Raw genomic sequence first — 27,615 nt, 5'->3', positions numbered from 1 at the left:
GAAAGTTAAAAGATAATACTATATAGTGTAAGAGGAACTATTATTTAAAAACTTTAAAATTTTTTTTGTATTATTAAAGATAAAGGTATTATATTAGTGGACTATATATATTAACATTAATTAATTGAAATTAGTAACAATTATATATTAAAATTGTATTAATTATCTCTAGTGCTAGACTTTAGAGTCAGAACCTGAATTCAAGTCCTAACTAATACCTAACTAGTTCTAAGACCCTGGGCAAATCATTTAATCTGTCAATTATCTGAGATTCCTCTGCACTTATCTACTAAACCACTGCTTGACCCAGTTGAAATTATTTATTTTTCTCATATGTAAAACACATATACAAAAACACACAAAAAAAGGTCACTACAATGAATCTTTGGCCAGGTAGGCCATATACCTCTTTGCTTTCCTCACTAATGGAGAAGAATACCATGAATAAACCCTAACTGTTTACATCCAAGTGCTTTGGAATAAATTACATTTTTTTTCTGAGTCATTCTTATTTATAAGATAAACAAAACTTATCTTATGTAAATTTATTCTGAACTTCCTAAAAACATACTATCTAGAGGAAAGTAGCCCAGAAATGTGATGGATCTATTATGGCATTAAAAGATTCTTGTAAATAATGTGGTGTTTCATATATAACAGAAAAGTTAGAAATTTTTATTAAGTTTCTAACTCCAGGGCTAACCAAAGTAAAAGTAGAATAAGATATTCATCTTTTTACCTGGTGTTCCCCATGGGCAATTATAGGAACTCCCCAAACACAAAATAAGCGGGAAATCACTAATAAAACATGTAAATAAAAATGCATTCCAAAGAAGGTAGTTTGCAATGCTAATGGATGTCACTAAAACATATTTTTGTTAAACAGTATTTTAAAATTTTTAAATGAAGCCACATCTAAAAATTTCCACTAATCCTTGGGCAATGACTAAGTTCCAAGATATCATCATTGCATTATGCCATGGATTAAAAAGTCCGTATCTCCAAAGTATTTCAAAGAGCATTGTCTACCCTCATAGACATTTTCTGAACACAAATACTCAATGAAATCATCAGCACCACAAAGACTGAAATGTTATTGTTTTATTTATATGAACTAAAAACATCTAGAAACTTCTTTAAAAACAAAAAATAGTTCTTAAATCTCCAAATTGAGTCTAGGGCATTAATCAAGAGATTAAATATTGGGCTTCCTTTTTTTTCTCTAAGGATCATAATATACTTCCACACTGATGAACAACTCAAAAATAAAACAAAGGTACCTGTCCCATTGCTGCCACTTCTGGGGAAAAAGTAGTATGCAACTTAACATTCAGGCAAACAATAGGACAGAACATAGGCACCAAGTTATGTACTGGATACACTTCCAGTTCTGATAGTGAACCTTATAGCACTGATCATTTTACTAGCTCTCTTTCTGCCCCTATTAACTTTTAAAACCACATTTAACCTTGCATTCAAATAGTGCAACACTTTTTATCAAATCTAGTGGAATCATTAATAAACCAACATCTAAAGAGTCTCAAATGGATGAATTGTTCTTAAATTAAGAATCTTATTTCTATAACAGCAAAATCAACATTATAGTAAATCTTGCACAAAATTTGGCCAGCAGGAGAATAGGGTGTGCTCTAACTTGTATTTCTCTATCTGAAAAGGGATTGGACAAGATGCTGGGTTTACTGATTCCTGTACCAACAGACAACCCCTTCCCAAGTCCTATTTGTCTTGGCTTGAAGAGAGATGATTCATTCAAACTCATTCTTTTATATTCATGATTCTTCCATCTTACTTCTGAATATAAAGAGGTTTTCCAACATTAACAGAAAAGGTCTTATTGGCTCCAAAAAGAGCAGATATATTCACCACTGGCAGAGATTGCCAAATGATTACTATGGGGTCTGTGTAGCTACTTTGTTAATAGCTGGCACATTACTAAGAAAATGAAGGATCACATGTTATGATTCCTCTTCTTCCCATCCCAACCCCTATTCCTTCCAATATCTTCAAGATTTTCCAGAGTTCATGAAATATCACATCACTAATGCATTCAAGAATCATCATAAGGGCCTATCAGTAAATGTAAACAACTATAGTGTAGTGAAAAACAAAGAAACAATCAGAGAGGCATAAAGCTTTTTTTTTTAAAGGATTTTATACTATATAAAAAAAACCACAAAATAAAAAAAGGGTCAGTCAACATGAATTTTAGGAGTCCTTCCCAAAAGTCTCAGTACCCACTGGTCAAGCAGGCTTGCCTTCTTTCCTCTTTGCTTTCAGCCTAACGGCTTACTAAGGATTGCCAGAGGTGATTTGTGCTTTGAGTTCTTAAAATCAGACTTGCTCTGCCAGATCCAAGACTCTGAATTTATCCAAGTTGTAGAAACAAGCTTTCACTACCCGTCCACCAAAATACCTCCCATTCAGATCAACAACAGCTAGAATGCAAACAGAAAAAGGTATTAAATGCAAAGATGAAAATCAGTTGTTTAAAAAAATTCTCTAACAAATATGAAGCATATTTAGTAGTAAAATTTAATTTACCTTTAATTGCTGATTCAACCCTTTCAAACTCTAAAAATATTCGTACAGCTTCATCATCAGGGGCACCAGGAATCTGGAACAGAGATCAAGTCATATTAATAAAGGCTTTATGTTCCTATACTAAGAATGGTCTATATTTAGCAAACTTTATGGTTTAACAATAGCTAGCATTTATCTAATGATTTGCAAAGCATTTTTAAAAGTATCTCATTTTATTCTTATAATAACCCTGGGAGGTAGGTGCTATTAATCTTACATGTCACTTTCCTCATAACTTCCTTGTGAGATAGGTAGTATAAGGAGATTATTTCCCATTTTACAAATGAATCTATTAAGGTTCAGGGGAGTTACATAATTTGCCCAGTCATACAGTATGTGGAAGAGCCAAGACTCAAACTCATCTTCTGACTTTAAGTTTAATATTCTTCCTACTACCTTCTGAGTCAGTCCTGGGATACTGTGCAAAATCTACACTAAGATATCCCAACAACGACATCTCAGAACATCCAAAATTAGACTTATCTTTTCCCAAAATGTTTTTCTTCCTCTAGCTTTCACTATTCATTTGTGGCACTGCTATTTACTTGTCCACTATATCTCCAAACCTAGGGTTATCTCTGAGTCCTTACTCACCTCTCATATTCCATTATTAATTCTTGTTTCCAACTCTGAATCTCTCTCAATTGTCATTCTCCTCTATTCACTCAGTCACTGAATGAGTCATCGTCCTTATTACAAACTACCTGGACTTACTTAACCACAAGTTTTCCTGTCTCCATTCTCTTCCTTTCCAATTCATTTTAAATTTAAAAAGAATAAATCAATCAATGGACAAGTGCTTATGAAGCATTTACACGTCAAGCACTGCGCTAGGAGTTGGGAGATGCAAAGAAAAAAAAATACCTGCTCTTAAGGAGTTTGTATTCTACCACAATAAAAAGACATCACAGATGGAATACTAAAAGGAATAATAAAGTGGAGGAGTTCCATGGAGACTGGAACAACCTCCAGGAAGTGATGCAGAGCGAGAGGAGCAGAACCAGGAAAACATTGTACACAGAGACTAATACACTGTGGTATAATCGAACGTAATGGACGTCTCCATTAATGGCGGTGTAATGTCCCTGAACAATTTGCAGGGATCCAGGAGAAAAAAGCACTATTCATAAGCAAAGGACAAACTATGGGAGTGGAAACACGGAGGAAAAGCAACTGCCTGAATACAGCGGTTGAGGGGACATGACAGAGGAGAGACTCTAAATGAACACTCTAATGCAAATATTATCAACAAAGCAATGGGTTCAAATCAAGAAAACATCTAATGCCCAGTGGATTTACGCGTCGGCTATGGGGGGTGGGGCGGAGGAAAAGAAAATGATCTATGTCTTTAATGAATAATGCTTGGAAATGATCAAATAAAATATATTAATAAAAAAAAAGAAGAAGAAAAATAAATAAAAATAAAAAGACATCACAGAATTAATAAAGTTCATTTAGAGAGGAAGGGCACTAGCATTAAAGGAGAATCAGGAAAGTTTTCACATAAGAGGCAATATTTGAGCTGAGTCTTAAGTGAGGTATTCTACTATGCAAAGGTGAAAAAAAGTGTGCTTCAGGCATGGGAAATGGCTGGAGCAAAGACACAAGGACACTAGAATGTTGTGCCTGAGGAACAGAAAAAAGGACAAAATAACCGGGCTATTGTGAGTGAGGGAAGCAATAAAGCTACCAAAGCTAAAGCTGTACTAGACTGTTGGGACACTATATAGCAAGGCCAGAAAAGGGAAGGGCAATAAAAGAGAAAGAATTTAACAGTTGATTCTAAGTCAGTAGACAGACACAAGAGTTTAAAAAGCATGGAAATGACATGGTCAGACCTGAATGTAAAGGAAACCACTTTGGCAGCTGTGTGCAGAATGGACTGGAATGAAGAAAAGGCATGAAGGAGGAAAACCAATTAGGAGGTCACAGTAATAGACCAGGCAAGAGGAGATAAGGGTATCAACTACAGTGGAGGTTGTATAAACAACAAGAAGGGGTTATGTGAGAACTATTGTAGAGGAAAAAACAGCAAGATTTGGCAATATAGCAATATGTGGAATGAGCCAGAGGGAAGAGTTGAGAACAAAACCAAAGCTGAAAACCTGGGTAGGATGGAAGTACCCCTCAACAAAGAAGGAAATTTGAAAGAAAAAGGAGGTTTTTGTTTGTTTTTGAGAAAGCTAATGAATTCTGTTTTAGACATGCTGAATTTGAGATACCTGTGAGATATCCAGTTTGAAATGTCTAGCAGGCAATTATTAAAGTGAGACGTGTGTGTGTGTGTGTGTGTGTGTGTTTAAATACACACATATTTTAATAGATACATATATATCAGAGAGTCAACCACATGGAGGAAACTGAATTCATGGTAGGTGATCAAGTCACGAAGGGAAGAAGTACAGAAAGAGGGCCATTACTGCACCCACAGATGATGAGTCAGGAAAGAACAGCAAACAGGCAGGTGAGGGGAAAAACCAAGAAGGAATATCCAGGAGAGGTTGGTTAATAGTAACAAATGTTACAAAGAAGTCAAGAATGGCAATTGAGAAAAGATCATCAGACTTAGCAATTATGGTACAACTGCCAACTTTGGAGAGAGGAAAATAACACTGTAAAAATAATATCTTGTTTGTGGAATCCAAAGGATCTGGCTGTAAATCCTGCCTTTAATACTACTTGTATGACTTTGAATAAGTCACTTACTTAACCTCCCTGAGCCTGAATTTCCTCATCTATAAAATGAAGGGTTCTAGGTCAATGAGTCTATGATTTTGGTATGTTGCTCTTTTTTTAAAAAAACTTTTAAGGCTTCTCAGGATCTAAAGAGTAAAGTCCAAAGTCTTTGTCTTTAAGTTCCACCTAACTGGATCACTATACATTTTCAGGCCTCTCTGCCCAAAAAGACACACTGACGTCTTCTCTGGAATACCCTCTTTCCCCATCTTTTCCTGTTCCTATCCTTTCATTAAAGTCTAACTCAAATGACACCTCCCCCGTGACACCGTCTCCCTTATATAATAATCATATAACACACAGATACTTAATAGATGCATAATGACTACCAAGCAGTCATCAAAGCATCATAGCATGAAAGGAGCCTTCTGTGTATCTGCTGACAGGCTGTATTTCTGTTTACTTCCAGATTCAGTTCAAGCTTATCACTAGAGTTAAAGAATTTTTTGTTGGCCATAGCAACTCATGAAGAATATTTATTGAATTGTGGAAGAATTGTGATATGTATTAGTAGAGGGAGTAACCCAAAGGAGTATCTCCATATTCAAATATTTACGTTACAGCAAAAGAACCATGGGCAACATATGAGAAATACATTTGTAATTAGGTAGGAAGTTACTTCTTCTACAGCAGAGAACACTTTGGTGAAGCTACATTCTAGCAAATAAATGTTGGCATAAAAGTTCCTAAAACTACAATATGGGGACAAAAGATACCTGGATCTTGTTTTAAATGTTTTTCTTAGGTTAACTAGGTGGGTGAGTGGATTGAGAGCTAGGCCTAGAGGAAGGAGGTCATGGGTTTAAATCTGGCCTCAGACACTTCCCAGCTGTGTATGACCCTGGGCAAGTCACTTAACCCCCATTGCCTAGATCTCAGCATGCTTTTGCCTCAGAACCAATACTTAGTATTGATAAGACAGAAGGTAGGGGTTTAAAAAACGTTTTTCTTTCTAATTTTTTTTTCATAATAAAAATATAAATGTTCTTAGGATAAGAAAGATCTTACTTCAAAAATTACACATTTTCCAACTTTGCCATATTTTTCACATTCTTCCTTGGTTTCTCCTTCTAGATCTTCATCTACTTCTCCGGCACCCACCATGTTCTGCAAGTCAAGGAAAAGAACTTCAATAACTATATGTCAAACTGGGTGATTATAGTTTTGTAAACAGTTAAGTTTTCATAAGACAAACTTCCTATTTCAATCCTGATATATTAAAATTTTCATTACTGAAACAAAGCAAAGTTAATAGTTCTTTAAAAAAATTAAAGACATTTATTTTAAAAAAAAAAAGTCTTGGGCATAAGGTTAAAGAAAGAATTGCTCAGGTACCAGAATTTTGCAAAGCTTTCAAGTAACAGAACAGAGAAATGTCAAAATAATATTTTCCCCTGATATGAAAAACTAAAGTACTTCAATACATCACAGCAATCTTAAGAGTAAATTCTAATACTTCAAAAAAATGAATACTTCAAAGCAAGTAACTCTTAAATCCATATACATCTACTTGGATGAATTTGAATCAAGGAAAGAAAAAAAAAGAAAAATTTTTACAAGACAAAGAGTCTCTAGGACTTGCATTTCTTTAGTATTAGTCAGTTTTTGAGTTTTCCCTGAATGTCAACTGTGACCCTGATTGTCTTGATAGTTACTGACAAAATAAATTGCAGCTTATGCAGCAACTTTGGTGAATGAATATGCACTTTTATAAAATAAAATCAACAAGTTATAATTTGTATTTATATGATCGCAGGACATAAATCATTCAGGGGAAATAATTTTAAGCAATTATTGTTTTAGACTTGAACAATACTTGAAACAAAGCCAGAACAAAAAAAGGGGGGCCTTTTTTCTACTTACCCTCAGTAGAACCACTTTTGTAGGACACTTAAGGATCTCGGTTAATGGATTTGAATCTGATTTCTTGGATGCATCTGAAGCAACAAAATAAATTTATGTTATTACAATAAAAAGGTGGATGAACCTTTGCCATAATGAAAATTCATTTCAAACAATGAGCATCACATTTTTTCCACTATCTCTAGCACCTTAGCAATCATTCACCCAACAGAAAAGGATGTTTACTTACAAAAAGACAGGAAGTTAATTTTGTTTTAGGGCAATGACTTTCAAAATACTTTTCAAAGAGAGGTTTGAATTGTTGTCTGACAGATTATTATTTTATTTCTCAAAGTAGAGCAAATAAATGGCTTAGTCTAAATTCTCACAACTTAATTTAGTGGAGATTTCTGACTTGGCAAGTATAGAATGTTGCAAGCCTGATAAGCAGTCACTCATTCCATATCAGTAACAGTTTCTGGCAAGTTAATAACTGACTGCATTTTTCAATAATTTAGTGGTAGTAAAGAAAGGGAAGGTTGTGAAGTTCAAGAAAATTGGTTGTCAGTAGCCTTGTGATACTATTAGAATACTATCCTAGGTGTGGAGCTGAAATAAAACTCAGAAGTCATCTATCTAGTCTAACTTCTTCCCAGATCCTGAATCTTATCAATAATAATACCAATAAATAGTCACTGAGCCTCTGCCTTTTCATCTCTAACAACAGGAAATTATCCCCAGGGAGAGCCATTTCCATTTCTAGAGAGCTCCAAAATATTTGGACAGTTTTCAAATGTTAGGAAGTTGTCAGAGGTGGCCAATGTCTCAAACCTCTTCTATAAAGGAGTCATTTAAATATCTAAAGACAATTATGTACTGAAAACTTGTTCTCTTCAATCTAAACATCCCAATTATTGTACCACTATTTATTGTACAGTAATGGTTTCCAGGCATACCATTACCTCCAGAATGCAAGAGGCTGAAAAGATTGTAAAAGGTGAGCAAATGGAAGCAATGGGTGTAGACAACTTTTTCTGAGAGTTTGTGTATAAAAGGGAGGAGGGATATAAGTTGACAGTTTGAGGAAATGATAGATTAAGGAGAAGGTTTTAAAGGATAAAAGTGAGAAGAAGTTGAAAATTAGAGAGAGATGACTGAGGAAAGCTATCTTAGAAACAGGGGGGATGGGATTAAGACCACAAATAAAGGATCAGAGATTCAGAGATTGGAAGGATCCTAGAGGCCAGTAAATCCAACCTCTTTATTTTGCAGATGAGGAAATAGGTACACAGAGGTTAATTGGCTTGCAGAGGGTCACAACTACTAAGTGTTTATGGATAGATCTGAACCTACACCTTCTTGGCTCCAAATCCAGTAGCCTATCCATTTTAGAACTCTGCCTCTCAAGGGGTGGCTTTGGAAAGAAGTGGTGGAAAGACCAGATGAAAACTTTAACCTAAGTCTTCAGTGGGTAACTTTTACTAGGCAAGCTATGTGTTATCTCAGCTGGGAAATCTGAAATAGGATAAGCAGCAATAGGATGACAAGGAAACAAGTGTGACATACATACATACAGGTAGAAGTCAGAGAATGCAAAGTTCAACTACTTATAAGTCAAGATTTTGAAGGAAGAAAGCAAGGCCAGAACAACAGCAGTGGCCTAGAAAATCAGGGAGGGATACAGTAGGTAGAAGATGTGTGAAGTGAAAGAATAGACTTAGGAGGGCTACGGTATAAGGAGAACCATAAGAACAAGAGATTGATGAAGTAGAAGTTTCAGAATTATGGATTTTGAAGGTGAGCATTTGTGCGTGATGTGATCAATGTGGTAAGATAGTACAGATGTGAGCAGGTTATAGGGAAAAGAACTAGGAGAAAAAGAGAGGCTGAAAATTAGGTACAGGAAATGACTAAAAGTGTAAAGTTCCTAGAGAAAGCATAAGATCAGAAGATCAAATGTACAAGTACAGTATAATAGATTCAGAGCTGGAAGTGACCAAAGGGACTATCAAGGCCCTATTTCTGTGTTAGTATTTATAAGAAATCTTGGAATATCTTAACATACAGATGAGGAACTCACTGTTGGAGAAAAGCCTTTAAGAGTACATTTCAATCAAATATGTCAAATATTTTGTAATCAAGAAATAACACACTAAATGTTAGTGTCAACACTATGAACATTTGAGTCGACTATGTAACTGTAAAGTTGTAATCCAATAAAGAAAACTGGGAAAGTCTATTATTTTCTTCTTAAACTTTCATTAAGGGTAATCTTGAAGTAAGTATATCATTTTATTGATGACATCATAAAAGAAGAAAGGGTAAATATATGGGTTAGTAATTATTGATCTTCTCTTTTCTCATTAAGAATATAGTCTGTAAGAGAAAATTAGGTGCAATAGAGCAGATAAAAAAATCAGGCCTGGAGTAAAGGACCTGGTTTCAAATCTGGCCTCAGTTATTTTCTAACTGTGTGACTCTGGGCAAGTCATTTAACTCTGCTTACCTCGTCCTTTCCCTTCTGTCTTAGAGTTGTTACTAAGATGGAATTTAGAAAATAATAAAATATAATTTGTATAGGATGAAGCTAATATGTCAGAACAGAGATACCAAACTAACTGAAGTCTCTGGACATTAGCCTCAATGAATTCTGGAGCAATCTAGACAATGAAAGCTCAGGGTGAGATACTTTTCCAGTCCAAGACAACTCAAGCAGAAGAGGTCTGTGATACTAGCCAGAATGAGGGTTGGCTACAACCAAGGAGAGTACATGGCAGCAACATTGGTGATGTGTTTTAGGAGTGGCTGCAACAGCAATAGTAGCTTTGAGAGCTCTTGGTCCACGTGAGGGGTGGTGGGGTGAGGGTGAAGGAGGTTGAATAACTGGTCAAAAAGGGGACCTTTTGCTGGCTCTAGACACAGGACCTAACACTGTTTGACAATGCTATTGTTCATATGCAGTCTTGGGTCACAGTTCCAAGATGAAGAAGACCACATATGACTAGTTGCAAGGGAGCAATAGTAGAGGAAAAATGGGAAAAGAAATGAGTGATGCAAGAAAATAAAAAAAAGAAAATTAATGACTTAGTAAAGGAAGCCCACCAAAATACAGAAGATAACACTTTAGGAAATAGAATTGGTCAAACAGAAAGAGGCACAACAATTCAATGGAGAAAAGAACTCCTTAAAAAGTAGAATGGCAAAAAAAAATTTTTTTTAAAAAGGTACAAAAACTCATTAAATGTTAGGACAGTCTTCAAGAAAGTGTCACCTCTACAACATAATGATAAAGACAGTGAAATTTAAATAAATCCCTAAAATGACCCTAAAAGTTTTGCCACATTTCAGTTCGCCCTTATGGAAAAAAGTTTGATCCACAAAGAAAATAAAAAACTCATAAGGAATTATAAATTAATGTAAGCAAAATTTAGCTGAAAGAATCAAATACTAGGAAAGGAATAGTGATAAAGCAAACTATATAGAACTCAATTTATTTCTGATAATATGGTAGGTACTACTAATATCATTGCTACAAAATCCAATTAAAAGACACAGTGATTGTTTCAATTTCACAGATCCTTTCTTCAAAAGAAATTGTACTCCTAATGACTTTTCCTAATGACTTTTTTAATCTAAAAAGGGTTTTCCTTTCCCTCAATTTCCCCATTTTTCCTTGTTGAGTTTTTCTCTAGCCTTATTCCAAAAATTAAAATCAAGAGCCTCCCTGTCACCCATGTCTGAAACACATCTTCTTCTGTCTTTTGAGCTCCCTAGTTTAAGTCTCAACTAACGTCCCATCTTTTACTGGAAGCCTTCCCCAACCCCTCTGAATTACTATGCAAATATAATTTTTTTTTTTACTTATCCTATATATACTTTGCTTTGCATACAATTTTTTTGCATGTTGTCTCTTCCACTAGACTGCATGCTCCTTGAAGGCAGAGGCTGTCTTTTGCCTCTTCTTGTATCCCTAGTGCTTAGCATTGTGCCTGGTACATAGAAGGTGTTTAATAATTGTTTATTGATTAATTGACTAACTGACTGAAAAGCCATTAAAGAATTGCTATGAGTACAAAATTTATAGTTTTGGGGGAAAGTGTTATTAAGGAATATGTTCTTCTAGGAAAGAATGAAAATTGGGTGAAAAGTCCAGTCCTTTCTTTTTCTCCTAGAGATCTATAACCAAACTGTCCTTTTGGGGAAAACATACCTTTCTCTGTAGCATCACCAACAATGATCTTGCCACCTCTCTTACTCGTCTTTTCAACTGACAATGCTGTACTCAACCCTTGCTCATGTTTTCCAAGGCCCTGGCCTTCTCGGAAGCCATACTTCTGCATGATTTTATGAGCTACAGTACCACTAGCAAAGGAAACAATGAAAAGTATGAAGTAAATCAATTTTCTTGTCCTTAATATCAAATTGATATTCAAAAGATTGTATGAGTTCTAGCATGTTACAAAGGTCAATTTTAGGTAATATAACAGCATATCAATAGAAAAAGTCACCTTGGAATTAAAGTGACAATATAAGTTGGAATATAATACTAGGAAACAATATAAGCTGAATAGGATTTAAGGAAATAATGGATAATAGGCAGATAATAAATATTTAAGGGGAGGTATGAGACATTGGGATAAAAGTGCTATGACAAGTTAAAATCAAGGAAGTTTCACATACAAAGGTGAATGAATTTCAAATTACAGGGAAAATATTACAAGATCCACTAAGTCAATAAGGACAAGAAAAAAATTCATATCTCATTCTACTTAGAATATGAAAAATTCTAGGAAAAATGACATCTAATTCAAAATGCATAGTGTCTATTTACAAATTAAATTAAAAATTAAAAAATTACCAATTACCAGGAATGACTTTTTTGATGAATATGAAGTTAAACATGAGAATTTTAGAGACAACTTAAATGTATAGGTTTTTAGAGAAAACAATGACTGTTGGAATATACTCCACATTCACCAAGGACTTGATCCTTGAAGATAATGCAAAACAAAAATAATTTAACTATACACAAAAAGACATACTAATATTTAGGCAATGGCTATATGTGTCAAAGAGTTTGAAATGTTTCTTTATGCCTATATTCCAGAAAAGAAATTTAGAGTTATAAAAGATGTTTGGGGCCATCTATTCCAACCTCATTTTATATATTAGTAAACTGGTGAAAACATCAATTGACTTGTCCAAAGTCATACACATAGTAAGTGGAAGAGCTATATTCAAACCCAGCCTCTTGACTCAAAATCCAGTAGTCTTCTACTATTTTACACTGTTCACACTTAACAATGTTGCTCAAATTCTTAAGAATTTCTTTAGAAATGAGTTCAACTAAAATAATTACCCCATGTTAGCAAGGAAGGAATTGCTGGGCCCTGTTGGAGATCGTGGTCTCTCTTGTTCATCATACACGGGGGGAGGAATAGCAGCTTTGGAAGACTGTGAACGAGGTCTTGACTCCTCTTCAAATGGAAATTCTCTAGGTACTGTTAGATAGAATGAAATAAGCTTACCAAAAGAAAATTTTGACAAAAACCGCATGTTTTTATAACATTATTTTTCTTGCATTAACTACTTCAAATACTTCTGTTTCATACAACATAATGAGTTTGGGAAGAAATAAAATCTCTTCCATAGGTACTCATTTACGTCTTGTACCTAAGACTTATAAACATACCTCAGTAAAGAGTAGTCATCAACATCCCACACTAGTTATCTCCCTTCTTATCTTTTAACAGAAAACAGGGAATACAAGGCTAAAGAAATAGCTAGGGGCAGAGGAAAATGTGGTGTTTAAATATTATGCAGGCATTCCCACATTTATGTATGTACCTGACATAAAAGTGATATTTTGGTAGAGGGGAGAACTTTTATTCTTTCCTATCTTATACCTAGACCTGCCCGTAGAATGCTGTTAGATTCTCTAACACACTGTAAGAGCTACACCAGTGACTTGGGGCCGGGGAGTCACCACTCTGAAGTCGAAAGTCTCATAGGTGCCAGGCTTGGCCATGGGAGAAGGGTTTCAGCTCAATGACAGAGTTAAAGGAATGATAAAGATATTCATGATAGCTCAATTTGGAATACTTAAATACATTTTTTTCCCCTCAAAATATGGTGTTTCGATGCTATGACAATATACTTCAGTGGTATTGTAGGTTAAACAGTCTTCAGGGGACTATGGCCTAAGAAATGTAAATTATATTATATATAATAATATTATGGTTAATACTTAAATCTATGTGAGAAAACATTCTAAATTAAATACATTTAAAATGAACTTTTAGAACATTATCCTTTTGGAAACTATTGGAAAATTGGACAAAAATTATTTTACATTTGCAACAATACTGCTTTTAAGTTTCTATGATTTTTCATTGCAGTGAATGATATTTCAATTACATTAAGTATGGATTAAATAGTCTTGCCTTAGAACCTAACCACTATTTGTAATACTGTTTCTTTGGGGGAGGGGGGACCATTACTAAATAGGTCAGATATAAAATAATAAAAAATTCAACCTATAATATAATTAAGGAAAAATTGGTAATAGTAGAGAAAATGGGAAAAATTCCAGAGGTCCTAACTTCTAGTGTTATGTCAGTCTATTGGCTCATGCTATCTCTATGCACTCAACTATATCAGGTGTATTATTTAATTATCATGAATAAAATAGAGAGAATAATGCTTACCACTCACTTACCTCCCATCCTAATAATAACTTTATATAGTGCTTTAACGGTTACAAAGCCCTTTACACATAATCTCATTCTCTCATAGCAAAATTATAGGAGAGTAGGTAATTAAAACATACATGAACAAAAAATTTGAAACCTGAAGCTCAAGACCACACACCTACCATTTGTAGCAAATCAAAATACATTAGAAAACATGGAGAATCTCTTGTTCTAAAGGTTATAAAAGCAGAGTGGTTATGCGGGAATTCTATTATTTTTTTGTGAGCTAGCTTAAGTAGATTGGAAGACTCTTCAAATTCTTTCCAGATCATTATAATTTTGTTAATGAAGAGGTGGAAAGCATTAGAGATCTTCAGCCGGAGCGCTTAATAAATAACAAACACAATCAAGGTCTTGAAATGAATAAATAGTAAGGAAGTTAAAAATCAAGTAAGCTTCCGCCACCTAGTGGAAGGTGATCTGTACTACAATCCACAGTAGTCACTAGAAAAGTGGGAGGGTAAAAGAATCCAGATTTTTGTCAATAAACCCAGTGATATTTCTTTTAATTTTCAAATATTACAAATTTTAATCTTTAGGTCAATAAGTCAACTCAAAATAATTTTATCTAATGAAACACAGTATTCTGAACTTGGGCTTGTACACTGGAAAACATACACAGAGTAGTTTTAAATAACATAAAAGATAGAAGTGGCAAAAGCAGCAAGAAAACAGATGAAACTTCTATCCCAGGGGATTAAGGATAAGAAAGTTTGGTTCTGCTCCTAGAATTATAAATCTAGAAAGAGACTGATTTGTTTATCTTAACTGGAGACTTACACACTCAAATTACTTCCAAAACGGAGGAAAACATAACAGTTACTACCCTCTTTACTTCAGAAGAACCAGAAGACTTAAGCTAAGACTTTAAATCACTGAGTCACAGCTAGCAAGAGACATTTTAAGAAATGAACAAAGACAAGAAATAGATTAACATACATTCTTTGTCTTTTTCCACGAGAGAAGTTGGTGGTGCAATGGCAGCACCTCCCATACCTGCAAAATATAAAACCAATTTATTAAAAGCATGAAACCATATGTTTAAACCACTAATAGGAGAAATATAAATCAACACTGAAATTTTACTTCAAACCCAAAAAATTTGCAATGTTGGCTAGGAACAACCAGTGGAAGAGTTGTAAGAAGACCAGCATATCAATATATTGTTAGCAGAGCTATAGGGAAAACAATTAAACTAGAATAGTACATTTCAACTATCTTTTTTACCTAGACAATGATCTCAGAGGAAAAGGCCTTATATATCTAAAAATATTTATGGCAATACTCTTTTATAGTAGAAGAGAAAATTGCAAAGTGGACACACTGGCGAATGGCTGGATGAATTATGTTATATGAACAAAATATTATGGTGCTGTAAGAAATGAGGACTATCAGTGAAATAAGCAGAACTCCAATGGTCAAACACTTCTCCTTTTCTTAGTAGAGAGGTGAGGAGGCCTGTGCTCTCAGAATTGGTCAATGTGTTGATCTACTTTACTTAACTACTCTTTTGTTACAAGGAAGAGTTATGGGAGGAAGTGATTTGGAATTTGGGAAGGGACCACAATGTTGTTGTTTTTAAGGCTCATCAATAAAATGTTGTCCGTTGTTGTTATTTAAAGAAAAAATTTCAAAAGTCAGATTCCTAAAGACAAATCTAGTCTTCCCAATAAGGTCAGGAGTGAAACAAGGATGGCCATTATCACCCCTATTATTTAACATTGTACTAGAAACACTAGCAGTAGCAATTAGAGAAGAAAAAGAAATTGAAGGTATTAAAATAGGCAATGAGGAGACCAAGCTATCACCTTTTGCAGATGATATGATGGTCTACTTAAAGAATCCTAGAGAATCAGTCAAAAAGCTAGTCAAAATAATCAACAACTTTAGCAAAGTTGCAGGATACAAAATAAACCTACATACGTCATCAGCATTTCTATATATCTCCAACATATCTCAGGAGCAGGAATTAGAAAGAGAAATTCCATTTAAAATCACCCGAGACAATATAAAATACTTAGGAATCTATCTGCCCAGACAAACACAGGAACTATATGAACACAACTACAAAACACTCTCCACACAATTAAAACTAGATCTAAACAATTGGAAAAATATTGATTGCTCATGGGTAGGATGAGCTAACATAATAAAAATGACAATCTTACACAAATTAATTTACTTATTTAGTGCCATACTCATTGAACTACCAAAAACTTCTTTACTAAATTAGAAAAAAATCATAACAAAGTTCATTTGGAAGAACAAAAGATCAAGGATATCCAGGGAAATCATGAAAAAAAATGCAAAGGAAGGAGGACTTTCAGTCCCAGATCTCAAACTATACTATAAAGCAGTGATCATCAAAACAATTTGGTACTGGCTAAGAGACAGAAAGGAGGATCAGTAGAACAGACTTGGGGTAAGTGACCTCAGCAAAATAGTCTATGACAAGCCCAAAGATTCCAGCTTTGGGGACCAAAACCCACTATTTGATAAAAACTGCTGGGAAAATTGGAAGACAGTATGGGAGATATTAGGTTTGGATCAACACCTCACACCCTACACCAAGATAAGCTCAGAATGGGTGAATGACCTGAATATAAAGAAGGAAACTATAAGCAAATTAGGCGAACACAGAATAGTATACTTGTCAGATCTTTGGGAAAGGAAAGACTTTAAAACCAAGCAAAAGCTAGAAAAAAATCACAAAATGTAAAATCAATAACTTTGATTACATCAAATTAAAAAGTTTTTGTACAAAAAAACTAATGCATCCAAAATTAGAAGGGAAGCAACAAATTGGGAAACAATCTTCATTACAAAAACGTCTGACAAAGGTCTAATTACTCAAATTTATAAAGAATTAAACCAATTGTACAAAAAAAATCAAGCCATTCTCCAAGTGATAAATGGGCAAGAGACATGAATAGGCAGTTTTCAGTTACAGAAATCAAAACTATTAATAAGCACATGAAAAATGCTCTAAATCTCTTATAATCAGAGAAATGCAAATCAAAACAACTCTGAGGTATTGCCTCACACCTAGCAGATTGGCTAACATGACAGCAAAGGAAAGTAATGAATGTTGGAGGGGATGTGGCAAAATTGGGACATTAATGCATTGCTGGTGGAGTTGTGAATTGATCCAACCATTCTGGAGGGCAATTTGGAACTATGCCCAAAGGGCACTAAAAGACTGTCTGCAACAGCACTGCTGGGTTTATACCCCAAAGAGATAATAAAGAAAAATACATGTACAAGAATATTCATAGCTGCGCTCTTTGTGGTGGCAAAAAATTGGAAAATGAGGGGATGCCCTTCAATTTGGGGAACAGCTGAACAAATTGTGGTATATGTTGGTGATGGAATATTATTGTGCTCAAAGGAATAATAAAGTGGAGGAATTCCATGGAGACTGGAACAACCTCCAGGAAGTGATGCAGAGTGAGAGGAACAGAACCAGGAAAACATTGTACACAGAAACTGATACACTGTGGCACAATCAAATGTAATGGACTTCTTCATTAGTGGCAGTGTAATGACCCTGAACAACTCGGAGGAACCTATGAGAAAAACCACTATCCACATCCAGAGGAAACACTGTGGGAGTAAAAACACCGAAGAAAAACAACTTCTTGAATACATGGGTCTAAGGGATATGGTTGGGGATGTAGACTCTAAATGAACTCCCTAGTGCAAACAACATGGAAATAGGTTCTGATCAAGGACACATGTAATATCCAATGAAATTGCGTGTTGGCTGCTGGAAGAGTGGGTCGAGGGGAAGGAGGGAAATAATGTGATTATTGAAACCAAGGAATAATGTTCTAAATTGACTAAATAAACCTAATAATAATGGAAAAAAATCTATAATGTGGCTATCAACAAAATGGAGAAAAAAGCCACCATCCTTCAAATCTCACCCATTTCTAAAATGAAGCATCCAATCAATAAACATCTACTATATACAAAGTACTCAAGGATAAAAAGACAAAAATGAAAAAGTCCCTGCATCAAGGCAATAATATTCTACTAGACGGATACTACATGTATACAGATCAGTAAATACAAAATAATTTTGACTGAATGAGAGAATGCTAACAACTAGGAGAGGAATAAAAAATGGCATGTGCAAGAGACAGCATTGGAGGTCCATTTTGAAAGAAGCCAATGCTGCAAAGTTAGAGGTGAGGAGGGAGAGAACTTTGGTCTGGGGGGGTAGCTTGTATAAAGGCACCTGAGACTGAATATCATATACAGATTTGGCCTACTCCCTAATCTTCAGTGATCTTGGATGTCTCATGGGTATTTCAATTCAACACATCCAGAGTTCATTATACATTTTCTCCAAAACCCAGCTCTTAAGAGAATTTCCCTATCCCCTATTCAACCATCTTTCCTTTCACCCAGGCTCACAGTCTTATACCTACTACTCCTCATTCTCATTCACCCTACATATCCAATTTATGCCAAATCTTGTCATTTCTATCTTCTATTTTCTTTCATATACATCCCCTTCTCTCTATTCAAATCATTGCTCCCTTTTCAATACTTACTTGGACTACTGAAATAGCATTCTACTGGACTCCGTGCCTCAAGTGTCTGCATTACTATCTATCTCCACTCAGCTGCCAGTGATTTTTCTAAAGTAAAGATCTCCCCTACTTAATAAATTTCAGTTGTTTCCTATATCCTGTAGGGTCAAATACTAAGTGCTCTGTTATTTAAAGCTCTCCTTAAGCTGGCCTCTTCCTACCTTTCCTCTTCCTCAGGACCCTCCACTCAACTTATGATCTAGTTATATCTGCTACATGCTGTTCCTCAAATATGGCATTCCACTTCCCATTTCATTGCCTTTGCTATGGCTATATCCCATGCCTGGAATGCTTTCCCTCTTCATGCCTACCTTTTAACTTCCCTGGTTTCCTTCAATATTCAGCTTAAATGATACCTTCCACAAGAAGTTTTTCAGGTTCACTCCCACTCCATCTCCCCAGTTATTAGTGTTTTCCCTGAGATTACTTCCCATCTAGCCTGCATTTATTTTTACCTATTTACATGCTGGTCAGCTAGGTGGCATAGTGAATAAAGCACTGGATCTAGAGGCAGAAAGACTTGGGTTCAAATCCAGTCTTGGATACTTATAAGCTATATGACTGGGTATCTGCTTCAATTGCTCATCTATAACATGGTGACACACTGGAGAAGGAAATGGCACTCCAGTATCTTTGTCAAGAAAACCCAAATAATGGATTTAAGTGCAGCTGGAGTTCCTTGTTTAACCGATTTTCCTGATTGCTACAAGGTTTACAGAGTAGGATTAGACTGCAGATTGAAGTGCCATTTTTTAAAAATGCTAGTAACAACTCCTAGACAGAAGGATAAGGGCTAGGCAAACAGGGTTATGTGACTTGCCTAGGATCACACAGCTAGGAAGTATCTGAGACCCCCCAATTCCAGACCTAGTACTCTATCTACTGTACTACTTAGATGCCCCATCATTTACTCTTCCTGTGAGAAAGTAGGCTATTCTAATTGATTTAAAGTCCACTTTAGTTATCATGATGTTCTTGCTAGAATTTAGCAACATTTGACCCATGATGAAATTGAATTTGGATATAGCACCTAATAGTAAGCAAATGCTTAACTAAAGAGAAGATATGATCATATGACTATCCCCCATCCGAAATCCCAATTCAATAAAACTCTTGTTACCTTCTAGATTGAATCAGAAAATTCTAAAATTGGATTTTAAAGCTTTTTAGAATCTGTCCCCTTCCAACCTTTCTGATTTCCTAATTACCCATCTACATATTCCATAGGCCTTCAAACACTGGCATTCTTGCTGTTTCTCATATAGTACTCCATCTCCCAACTCCAAGCATTTTTCCTGGCTGCCTGGAATGCTCTCCCTCCTCATCTGGCTCCTAGATACTCTGGTGTCCTTCAGGTCTCAGCTAAGTCCCACCTTATGCGAGAAGTTTTTCCCAGATTTTCTTAATCTTAGTATACAAGAAGTAACTTCTGAAACAACTTCCTATGTATTCTGCAAATATCTTGCATGCATATATCACTGTTTAAGTATTGTCTTCATTAGACTGTATGCTCCTTGAAAGCAAGAATTATTTTCTATTTCTCTTTGTATTCCTGTAGTGTAGCACAGAGCCTGGCACAAAGTGGTACTTATTAAATGCCAGCTGATATTAAATACTTGCTAAATTGAATATTTACAGAAATATAAAGAAAAGGCATCGGCATATATGCATTTGATATAGTGAAAGAAGTCTATCTGTGGAAACAACATAGAATAACCAATCAAATTGGGGGTGGGAGATAGCATTTTCCCCTTCCTTACTTCTTTTCCTCCTTTCTCTCTCATAATCTTCATCTTCATCTGAATCTGGATCTGGTCTTCTTGAAAACCCACTAGCTTCATGTCTGTCTTTACGCCTCCTAAAAAAATATAATAAACAAAATATTAGCAAAGTCTTAAAGGTAACTGGGTCTTCAAGTAGAAGCTTTTATAAGCACTTCTTGGGATGTTGTAGAGGGACTCATGCTTTAAAATATAGGACTGAATTACCTTTAAAGTCCCTTCAAAGTTATATTTTTGAAATTTAGAGAAATGCTGCTTTGGAATTTGCCTTTCTATTAAAAGATAAGAAAATGGATTATAATTTAGAAGTTATGTTGTAGGACACCCTTGTTTTCAGATTAAATTTCTACTTGTGCAAGGGGATGGATCACAAGCATGCCAAGGACAAAAAAGCAAAATCAATATAGAATCCAAATGGCATCTATTTAACATATATAATGGGAATACAACTTAACCAAGAACAAAAATCACTTTTGTCATTTTCAATTTGTGAATAATCTTAATAGAGATAAAAGATATTTCACTAACAACAACCAAAATGTTAAGCCCTGTACTTATGAACCTTTGTTAAGTTAATATAGAAACTCTGACCAGAGTAAAAGACTTTTATTCATAAACAGTTGTTAAATTCTTTTGCTTTGGATGACAAATTACTATTATTTAGATTATATATGCAATTACATGGCCATTCCACTGAATTAGCATGTCACTACATATATGGAACAGGCGTTGAAGATTGACCATGAGTAGGTTCAACTAGAGAATATGCATAAAACCTGGATACATTTTTTTTTAAACCCTTACCTTCTGTCTTGGAGTCAATACTGTGTATGGGTTCCAAGGCAGAAGAGCAGTAAGGGCTAGGCAATGGGGGTTAAGTGACTTGCCCAGGGTCACACAGCTGGGAAGTGTCTAAGGCCATATTTGAACCTAGGACCTCCTGTCTCTAGGCCTGACTCTCAATCCACTGAGCCACCCAACTGCCCCCTGGATACAATTTGAGAAATTATGCTGTGTTTTTTGTGGGTATCAAATAACTGCCCAGTAAAAAAAAAATTCTTCCAATAAAACCATTTTCATGGTGTTAGTGCAGGTTTGCAAATCTGAGAACATCACAATCTCTACAGAATTAAAGTTGTGATATGAGAGATATGGGGGGGGGGGGGGGGGGAGAAGATAATAATGGATAGTCAGAGTATCTATCGGTACCTTTGAAATATAAAAAAGACCTAGAAGGAGGTCTCTAGCACAAGAAAAGGATACCTATATCTCTAAGAAGTATAGAAGAAAATGATATAGGTAAAGACAATACAGATGGACTAGGAATGTAGATTATGTCCATGCTAATGAGATCACAGAACTGCACACCAAAGAGCTTAAGTATATTCATGTTTATAAAAGGTGCATTAAATTAAACCCTTGCTAGCTAGCTATAAAATATTGGATGTATTTAAAAATATTCCATTTTTGACTCAAAAGAAAGTATTTAATACCATTGGAGGATACACACACACACACACACACACACACACACAAAATATATAACATCAGGGTGGATATGTTTCATAATAAGTTTTTAATCACCTTTGTGATATGGGGAAGGGAAGAAAAGAAATGCCTCAAGATCACTCAACCACATTTTCAAACCACTGTTATTGCATTCCTAGGCAAGGCAATACACCCAGTTCCTGCCCATCTCTGTCCTTTTCTACTGTATTTTGATTTAAAATCCAAGACTTTTTATTTTTTGTTTGAGATTGTATTTTCATAAAAATCCAAGATTTTTTATTTTGTTCAAAAAAAGATCTTCAAGGAAGAAGCTTGCTAACTCCTAAATCCAGAGAATGAATTGTTGCAGAAAGGTGCTGGAAAATCCACACTACATCAAGATCAAGAATGAACTTTGGATATGGTTGATTGAACTGAAGTTTGATTGAACATTTATTGTAAATGTACACATTTATGCCAAAAGGGACTGCCCCTAATTTGGCTTTCTGTCAATGCGCCTAGCAAAACATTGGTTTTGCTTTCTTTCTTTTCTATTCTTCCCTCACTACTGTAATTTCCTCTTAGAAAATTGAATATTGTATATATCTGTAGTTAGAAGTACGTTTAGGATTATAAAATGATTATGTTAAATGATCAATGGGGAGACTAGTCTCCCAATGATCATCAGGGGGTATTATGAATATTAAAATTTCTCAGACTTGTGAATGTTAAAAAATTCTCAGACTCTATCTTAGAACATTTGGTTAAAGACCATTCCCCATTTTAAAAAATGAAGGTACTTGATCAGGAATGTGAGAACTCTAACATTACTCCACCCATACTTAAGCATACTTTAGGGGAAGATAAAGTTGTGAACTCCTTACTGAACAATGAAAAGTACTTAACCCATACTTAAAGTAAAGCTAAAACCCTTAAGCTGGGTCTATTTTTAGATCTAATACAAAAAGGTGCTAAGTACCTATGAAGGTCAAATTAATCACTAAAAGGTCAAGCAAGCTTAGCAAGAGGTGTGAGGTTTTAGTCTACCCAAAGAAGTTGAGAACTACTCAGGTGTGAATTACTCAAAAGTTTTAGTCTACTCAGGTGTGAATTAAGAATGGTTAGTCCTGTGAAAACATCTACTGTGATTGGTAGATGTGAAAACTTAGGGGAGGTGACATAGGAGAAAATTCTCTTTAAAAGGAGGTCAGAAAGGCCTCTGAAGGGAATTCAGCTATGGAGCTGAATTGGAGGCTGGTCTGTCTCGGTGGCTGAAAGGGAAATTCAGCCTTGGAAACTGAAGTGGAGCTCAGGAGCTGAACTGGAGGGTCTCTCTGAACACTAGAATCTTGCTTGGGACAAATCATGTTGTGAGTTGATAAAAGACTGACTGATCTCTCTCTTAAGGCTTAGGCCTAGGCTGGCCTAGCCCCCTTTTCTCATTATTTCCCCTTACTCTCTCCCTTTCATTAATTCCTTAATTTGTATTAATTAAAATCTCCATAAAATCCAGCTGACTTGGGTATATTTAATATTTGGGAATTTTCCCATGGTGACCACTTTATTTTTAATATAAAACCAAGACACTAAAAATTATCTTTACAGTTTGACTATTCAAAGTCTTGAAACCATATTTTCGCGGTCACAGTTTAAGGCAACCACTCTTTTGTCTGTAACACTACCCAAGCCTCATTATGCTTTAGTGTATAAATGTTCAGTGTCTGGTTGTTACTCTGAAATGCAAATGAATGTTACTTCTATCTGTCATGTACCAAGGATTTATTCCTTATGTAAATTTTTGCATTTTCTTAAAGAATCTAAATGGGGAAAAAAGGAGAGAACATTTTCATTCCTTTTTCTTATGTTATTAGCAATTAAAAAAATAGAAATATGGAAGGTAGGTGGCTCAGTGAATAGAGAGCCAGGCCTAGATGGAGAAGGTCCTGGGTTGGATATAGCCTAGACCAGCACTAGCGAATATTTTTGAGATCATATGCCCCAAATGCAACTTCAAGCTGCCTGTGAGCCCCCTGCATTATCCCAGATAGCGAAGGGAGCAAGTGCTCACAATGGGTAGCTGGACAGAGGGGCAAGGAATGCAAAAATTATCCCTGGGAGCTGTGGAGAGGGGGAAACAGAGCAGACCTCTCCAAAACCTGGGTCATGGCTTTGCCAACATGGGCCTAGACACTTCCTAGTTTTATGTGACCCTGGGCAAGTCACTTAACCCCAATTGCCTAGCCAATACCACTCTGTGGCCTGGAGAATGATACTGAGTATGGATTCAAAGACAGAAGATAAGTACTTTTTAAATTAAATTAAATTTCAAAATATGAACTCCTAGGAATTCATAGTGGAGCTGCATGCTTACTTTAGCAATAAACAAGCTGACGATGAAATTGAGTTATATTCCCTATGGGACCAGAAATAAATCCTGGTTAGGACCAATAGTTGGTGGTATTAGAAGAAAAAAGATAGATCAAACCCTTAGAAGAAAATAAAGGGGTAAAAGGGATCAGAAATGGGTAGATACATATCCTTGGGGCTTACAATAGCAGGAATAGCCTTCATCCTCAAAAACTTATCATTTTACCCTTGACCCTATCAGGCCCCTAGATCCCATTCCTTACCATGTTCATTAGATCCTCTCTCTACAAAAATTCCTAGTTGAAGCCATGAGAGCATAGACTCCCAGAATGGCTCGGATAATTTTCCACTTTTACTGTTTGGTAGACGAGATGAAGGAATCATCTACCCCACTGACAGGGAAACTAAAGATTGTGTTCCTGGTACCCTAACACAGAACTGTAAATGTGTTTTAAGAGAAATATTACACACAATGCTCAGATTCATTCTGTAACATGATCTTCAGGTATCTTATACTAAACCAAATTGCCTTTCTTTGGAACTAACCAAAAAGGAATCAGATATAACATTACTTATATGGGAAGATAGGTTCTGAGTTCTTCACACCTAATTTATAAATTTTTAGAATAAATCAGAATATAATTCAGAATAATTTCTAAATTGTGGACTGTCTAGACTAGATTTCTGTGTTTCTACATAAAGCACTTTAAAAAAGGTATCTGCTATTTTAGGGTTTTATTTTTTGTTATCTGGGTCATGCATGACCACAAACTACAAGAAAATATTAATGCATCTTCTGGTTAATATTTGTGTTATACTTCATTAAACTAATGAGATGGGGTATTGTGGAAAAACTGAGAACATTCACTATTGTTTTATCCTTCTGTGTATGCAGGATGATGATTTAATACTGAATTAATTCAGTTCACACACTGAGAGTTCTTTACCATCAAATTTTGAAATGAAAAATGATTTAAATTTGACCTTCATATTAACAATTTTAGTGTGCAACAACTGACATAGTGATGGTAATAGTGAGTGAATAATTTCTCAACTAACTAAAGACAAAGAGGCACTGTTTGAAGAAATCTCTTCAAGTTACTTTAGTACCAATAGTTTTATAAATATCCACGATAAGCAAAAGAGGATGAATGATATCTATTTTTTATGATAATCAATGTGGATATCATCCTACTACACAGGGTGTCCCAGAAAGAGCCTTTAATAAAGGTTCACAAACTTCCATCAAAGGCTTGACAGAAATTAAGTTACAGGTGAGTAAGTCTTTAAATAAAAATGAAAATTAGCAAGACCACATTTCTTCAAACTATTAAAGCTCTTTACCATGAACACTTTTAATAGCATGCATGGCAAGAACTGATAATTCTATCATAGCTCAGTTATAAAAAAAATAAAGCTCCAAACATGCAAGATTGTGATAAATTAAAGATCTACAGGTTAGTGATCAATCATCTTCCTATATAATATATTTTAAGTTCTCTTTTGGAATCCCGTAAAGATAATCTAGATTGTGTTAAAATTGTTATTCTAATTTGCTTTGGACAAAGTTCATAGACATGAAGAAACTTAGTCCTACTTATAGAAGGTGGCAATGACAAAGACTCCCTAGAAACTATACCCAATTCTGCCTGACTCACCATTTGTACTAAACTTTAAGACAACATTGAAAAAATGATTAGAAAATAAATGCCTTAAGATGAGATTACTTTGATAAAGATAAAATATATTTGGAAATTAAAGTTCATTGCTATATGCTAATAGTCCAATTAAAATTTTAAGAACTGTGGATTATTTAAAAATCCAAAGTAGATTCTTACTTTTCTCTTTCTTCAATCTCTTTTTGCCTTTCCAGCTCCCGCTGTCTTTGGCGTTCCTCCCTTTGGCGTTTTACTACTTTCTCATAATCATTAGGAAACATGGGATCATATTCATCAGCTAATGGAATCAAAACTTCTCCTGCAGAAAATCCACTAGGCACAGGATCCTAAAGAAGAATCAAAATTCCAAAGTAAGCTACCAGAATCATATTATATAACTGTTACCATCCATCTGTAAATATAGCATTTTCTTGGTAACCCATCAAAAACAAAGGGAAAAAGGGAAGAAATACCTTAAATACCACAACTTTCTTATTAGAGGAGATACTTGATGAACATCCTGACAGTACCACTAAATCATGTGACTTCACATCACCTCACAAGTCTCTTCATTAACTAATTTGTAAAATGATGGAGTTTTACTAAATGATTCCTTGGTTCCCCATGGGCTTCAAAATGTTATAATTCTAATCCACAAATAACTCAAAGTCACAGCCTAGTTAACAGTGAATTTACTTTACAATAATGTGTAGAAATTAATATGTTCTGAAGGAACTGATTCTATTTTCATTAAAAATCCTATATCCCTTCTAATAAAGGCTATAAGTCTCAAATAAATGGCTATGATTCACATCTAAAGTAAGTTGTGTCATCTAATTTTTGAGGTCTTATGATCAAATTTGATATAGGGGAGTTTGTATGTTCCTTTCTACATATTTAGAAACTGAAATCATTTTAAAGGTGAAACTTATTTGACCAATGTTGCTATGTAGGATGGAGATGAATGAGTAAAAGGCAAGGCTAATTAGAAAACAAAAGATTAAAAAATTATACTTTAAGGTTGAGACCCCCGTTCATTGTATGACTCTAGAAACTATTTGTAAATTACCTTTTCCTTCTAGTTCAAATTTTTAGGTTTGCCATACTGGGAATATTTCCTATGATCTGCCCTTCACCTCCCCAAAAGGATCTCAAGTGATTTTTATTAATAATTATTCTTTACTGTAAAGTTTTCATTAAAGGAATGGAACTTAGGGTACTTAAAAGCTTAATTCATTGACTATTTAAGTCACCCTGCAAAATAGGATGATTTTGATACCAACAGGTTATTTTTTGTTTGTTACTTGTGACAGGAACTTTGTCAAAGAGTTAGAATATATAGGGTTATTCGTACTTTATACTTAAAGTACAATTGTGATCATGATTATCCTAACAACATAAGATGATACAGACTGAATCACAGACCTAACAAACCATTCAAATGAACATTTTTATACCAATGGACAAACTCATCAGTTTTCTTATTCTTTATGACTCTTTGTTTATTATATACTAGTAAAAAAAACCCCAAACCTAGAAAATTCTTGAATATGCAAGAAATAAACATTTCTGCAAAGAAAAATTTCATTTAACAGCCCTAAAGGTACTTATTATGGATTTAAGTGAATTTAAAAGACTTAAAAAACACAAATGTATATTATAACTATCTTTCCAGCTCTTATTAAGGCAGGAAGGAAACTGATAATCGGTCATGTAATTTGAATATTATTATCATCAAAAAGTAACATGGCTGCATATAGGCAACCTGAAAGTGTTAGTGTGAAGGTCAATG

At 34.9% G+C, this 27,615-nt stretch overlaps 1 protein-coding gene across 2 annotated transcripts in view; it reads right to left on the bottom strand.

The window, feature by feature from the left end:
- Positions 1 to 1,086: 1,086 nt before the first annotated feature.
- RBM17 (RNA binding motif protein 17) overlaps positions 1,087 to 27,615 on the bottom strand; it is a 44,377-nt gene continuing 17,848 nt past the window's right edge. For both annotated transcript variants that reach the window (XM_001362698.5, XM_016426021.2), the window contains exons 4-12: positions 26,004 to 26,170; positions 20,290 to 20,387; positions 14,871 to 14,927; positions 12,539 to 12,680; positions 11,390 to 11,541; positions 7,201 to 7,274; positions 6,346 to 6,444; positions 2,563 to 2,635; positions 1,087 to 2,456 (exon numbers count right to left, since the gene is read on the bottom strand). In XM_001362698.5, coding sequence (XP_001362735.1) covers positions 2,353 to 2,456; positions 2,563 to 2,635; positions 6,346 to 6,444; positions 7,201 to 7,274; positions 11,390 to 11,541; positions 12,539 to 12,680; positions 14,871 to 14,927; positions 20,290 to 20,387; positions 26,004 to 26,170 — 966 coding nt within the window. In that variant the 3' untranslated portion in view covers positions 1,087 to 2,352. The remainder of the gene's footprint in view (positions 2,457 to 2,562; positions 2,636 to 6,345; positions 6,445 to 7,200; positions 7,275 to 11,389; positions 11,542 to 12,538; positions 12,681 to 14,870; positions 14,928 to 20,289; positions 20,388 to 26,003; positions 26,171 to 27,615) is intronic.

The sequence above is a fragment of the Monodelphis domestica genome, chromosome 5 (genome assembly GCF_027887165.1).
Source record: "Monodelphis domestica isolate mMonDom1 chromosome 5, mMonDom1.pri, whole genome shotgun sequence".
NCBI classification, from domain to species: domain Eukaryota; kingdom Metazoa; phylum Chordata; class Mammalia; order Didelphimorphia; family Didelphidae; genus Monodelphis; species Monodelphis domestica.
The sequence above is the reverse complement of the archived record's forward strand: the minus strand, read 5'-3'. Positions and strand labels throughout refer to the sequence as shown.